Source organism: Ictidomys tridecemlineatus, chromosome 4, assembly GCF_052094955.1.
Source record: "Ictidomys tridecemlineatus isolate mIctTri1 chromosome 4, mIctTri1.hap1, whole genome shotgun sequence".
In the NCBI taxonomy this organism is placed as follows: Eukaryota; Metazoa; Chordata; class Mammalia; order Rodentia; family Sciuridae; genus Ictidomys; species Ictidomys tridecemlineatus.
Genome location: NC_135480.1, coordinates 59,323,261 through 59,325,990, shown reverse-complemented (window position 1 = coordinate 59,325,990; position 2,730 = coordinate 59,323,261). Strand labels below are relative to the sequence as shown.

The following is a 2,730-nucleotide window of genomic DNA, read 5'->3' as shown; positions in this document are numbered from 1 at the left end:
CCACACACATGCTGAGAATTGTGTGTAAGAGCTCTTTAGTAGTGCTTAGCTTCATTAACAGGATATATCCTGACAACAACTTGTTATAAGAAGAAAATAATAGAATTAGTGTCAAGGGGTGATGTATATAAACTACCTTACTTACCTAACAACTTTGTAATATCTTAAAAAGTTGAACATAAATCCTTTTGTGTGTGCATGTGTATAAATGGTGTTTCTTTCTTGACAGTGTCAACTAGAAGACACCTAAAAGTAGCAAAGTCTATCATCAGGTCAAAAATGAAGAGTGTGTATGTGTTTTCTAAAGGAAGCAGACCACAGTAAGAGTATTGTCCTGATACATAGTTTACTGTGTCTTCAATATTATAATCTCAAGGCAGAGTGTACTGGAGAGATCAGAAGACAACTGTGGGATGAAAAATAGTTTCAGAAGCTTAAATAAGGATGTCTACACATATACAAAATTGTTTTAGAAGATTCTGATTTGCTTCATTGATGTTTTCTTTGAAGACTGAATTATATTTCCACAGCACAGAAATATGGCCTATTTACAATCATAATGACTTTTATCATGTCTAGTCCATTCCTACTTTTTTTGTTCATAAAGTATGTACTTATAAACCAAATATTCTTCTATGAAATAGTATAAAAATTCCAGGATAAGTTTTTGTATATCAAAAGAGGCAAGGGGAATAATTTTATCTTAGTAATATACTTGCTTACTTGTATAACTGATAACAATCACTTCCACTAACTTTAAATCAATAACACTTTAAGTTTCATGAGGAAAGGAATGCTTCTCTTGGTCATCATTTGAAATCAGTCTACGCATACAATTCTGCAATTAAATGTTGGATAATCAGTTTGTTGAACTGAAATTTTGAGTTAAATTGAATGATTGTGATAAAGTATGCCATATTGTACCATTAAACTTTATATACTTTCAAGCCTCTGTGATTCAGAAATATGGGTAAATGTGATAGAAGTTACTTTTTTGTGTGTGTGTGTGCATTAAACAAGGATGAGACTTACTCAGTGACTGAGAGGAATTTGGCCTTAAATACATTTTAATATAGAGAGCTCTGAAAAATGGTCTCACTTAATACCACCCTATTTCATCCACACTCTTTCCTCCTTCTGGGGATCCCTGGACTGGAAAATATGCATCACTGGATTGGTCTTCCATTCTTTGCTGTGTTCCTGACTGCTGTACTTGGGAATATAACCATCCTTTATGTGATCCGGACTGAACACAGTCTCCATCAGCCCATGTTCTACTTTCTGGCCATTTTGTCATCTATTGACCTGGGCCTGTCCACATCCACCATTCCCAAGATGCTTGGCATCTTCTGGTTCAACCTGAGAGAAATCACGTTTGAGGGCTGTCTCATCCAGATGTTCTTCATCCACCTGTACACTGGCATGGAGTCAGCTGTACTTGTGGCCATGGCCTATGACCGTTACGTGGCCATCTGTAACCCTCTTCGCTACACATTAGTGCTGACTAACAAGGTAGTGTTCATCATTGCGTGGGTAATCCTCCTGAGACCCTTGTCTTTCGCCATTCCTTTTGTTCTACTCATCCTGCGGTTACCATTTTGTGGGCACCATGTCATCCCACACACTTATTGTGAACACATGGGCATTGCCCGCCTGGCCTGTGCCAGCATCAAGGTCAACATCATCTATGGCTTGTGTGCCATTTCTATCCTGGTGTGTGACATCATAGCCATTGTCATTTCCTATGTCCAGATCCTTCAGGCTGTATTTCGACTCTCTTCTCAGGATGCCCGGCTCAAAGCACTTAGCACCTGTGGCTCTCATGTGTGTGTCATGCTGACTTTCTACACCCCTGCATTTTTTTCATTCATGACCCATAGGTTTGGCCGGAACATACCACGCTACATTCACATCCTTCTAGCCAATTTCTATGTAGTCATCCCACCTGCGCTCAACCCTATAATTTATGGAGTCAGAACTAAACAGATTAGAGACCAGGTGCTGAAAATGTTTGCCAAGAAATAAAATAGCCCTGGTGTTTATAAAGAATGTTTTAAGAAAGGAGTAGTGAATTGGGCATGGTGGCACATGCTGGTAAATACCAGGGCCGAAGGAGGCTGAGACAGGAAGACTGCCAAGTCCAAGTCCAGTTTTGGAAACTTAGCAACATCCTTTCCAAAAATTAAAAATAATAAAAAAATAAAATTAAGAAAAAAATATCTGGAGATAGGGTTCAGTGGCAGAATGCTCTTGAGTTCAATTGCCAGTCCCACGAGGAAAAAAAAAGATGTATGGGAGAATAAAAAGGAAAAAGAAAGGTGTGGCAGTAATTTCTGATGTTCAAACTGGACAGAGAACATTAGGAAAGCACATAGATCTATTTTAGGGAAGGACTATCAGTAGCAATTCTTTGTCCTGTTAAGTCTCCTTCCTTAACCCAGAAATAAACATTACATCCAAAGTCTTATGCATATATAAAGTATTTATATATTTCCAATGTTTAAAAATTATTCATATTTCTACTGTGGAAGAAAACCAACACTGTCCTGCTTCCATTGTTACTAAGCACATTGAAGTTATGGGGAGCTGAAAGCAAAACCAAATAAAATTTACATACAAGCAAATAAAACAACAACAACAAAAACTCTAAAGACTTTCATAAAGAAGTATAAAAAGTAACAGATCAGTTTGATTAGTGTTGGTATAAAATAACAAATACTAGAGTATTTT

General features: G+C 37.3%; 1 protein-coding gene across 1 annotated transcript; it reads left to right on the top strand.

The window, feature by feature from the left end:
* Nucleotides 1-1,086: 1,086 nt before the first annotated feature.
* On the top strand, nt 1,087-2,025 carry LOC101975680 (olfactory receptor 52E1). The gene has a single exon (XM_005323100.2). It carries the CDS (start codon nt 1,090-1,092, stop codon nt 2,023-2,025), a length of 936 nt encoding a protein of 311 aa, XP_005323157.1. The 5' UTR covers nt 1,087-1,089.
* The last annotated feature ends 705 nt before the right edge of the window (nt 2,026-2,730 follow it).

Coding starts and splice junctions, on each gene's coding strand:
- LOC101975680 (XM_005323100.2), top strand. CDS start 1,090: ATGGTCTCACTTAATACCACCCTATTTCATCCACACTCTTTCCTCCTT.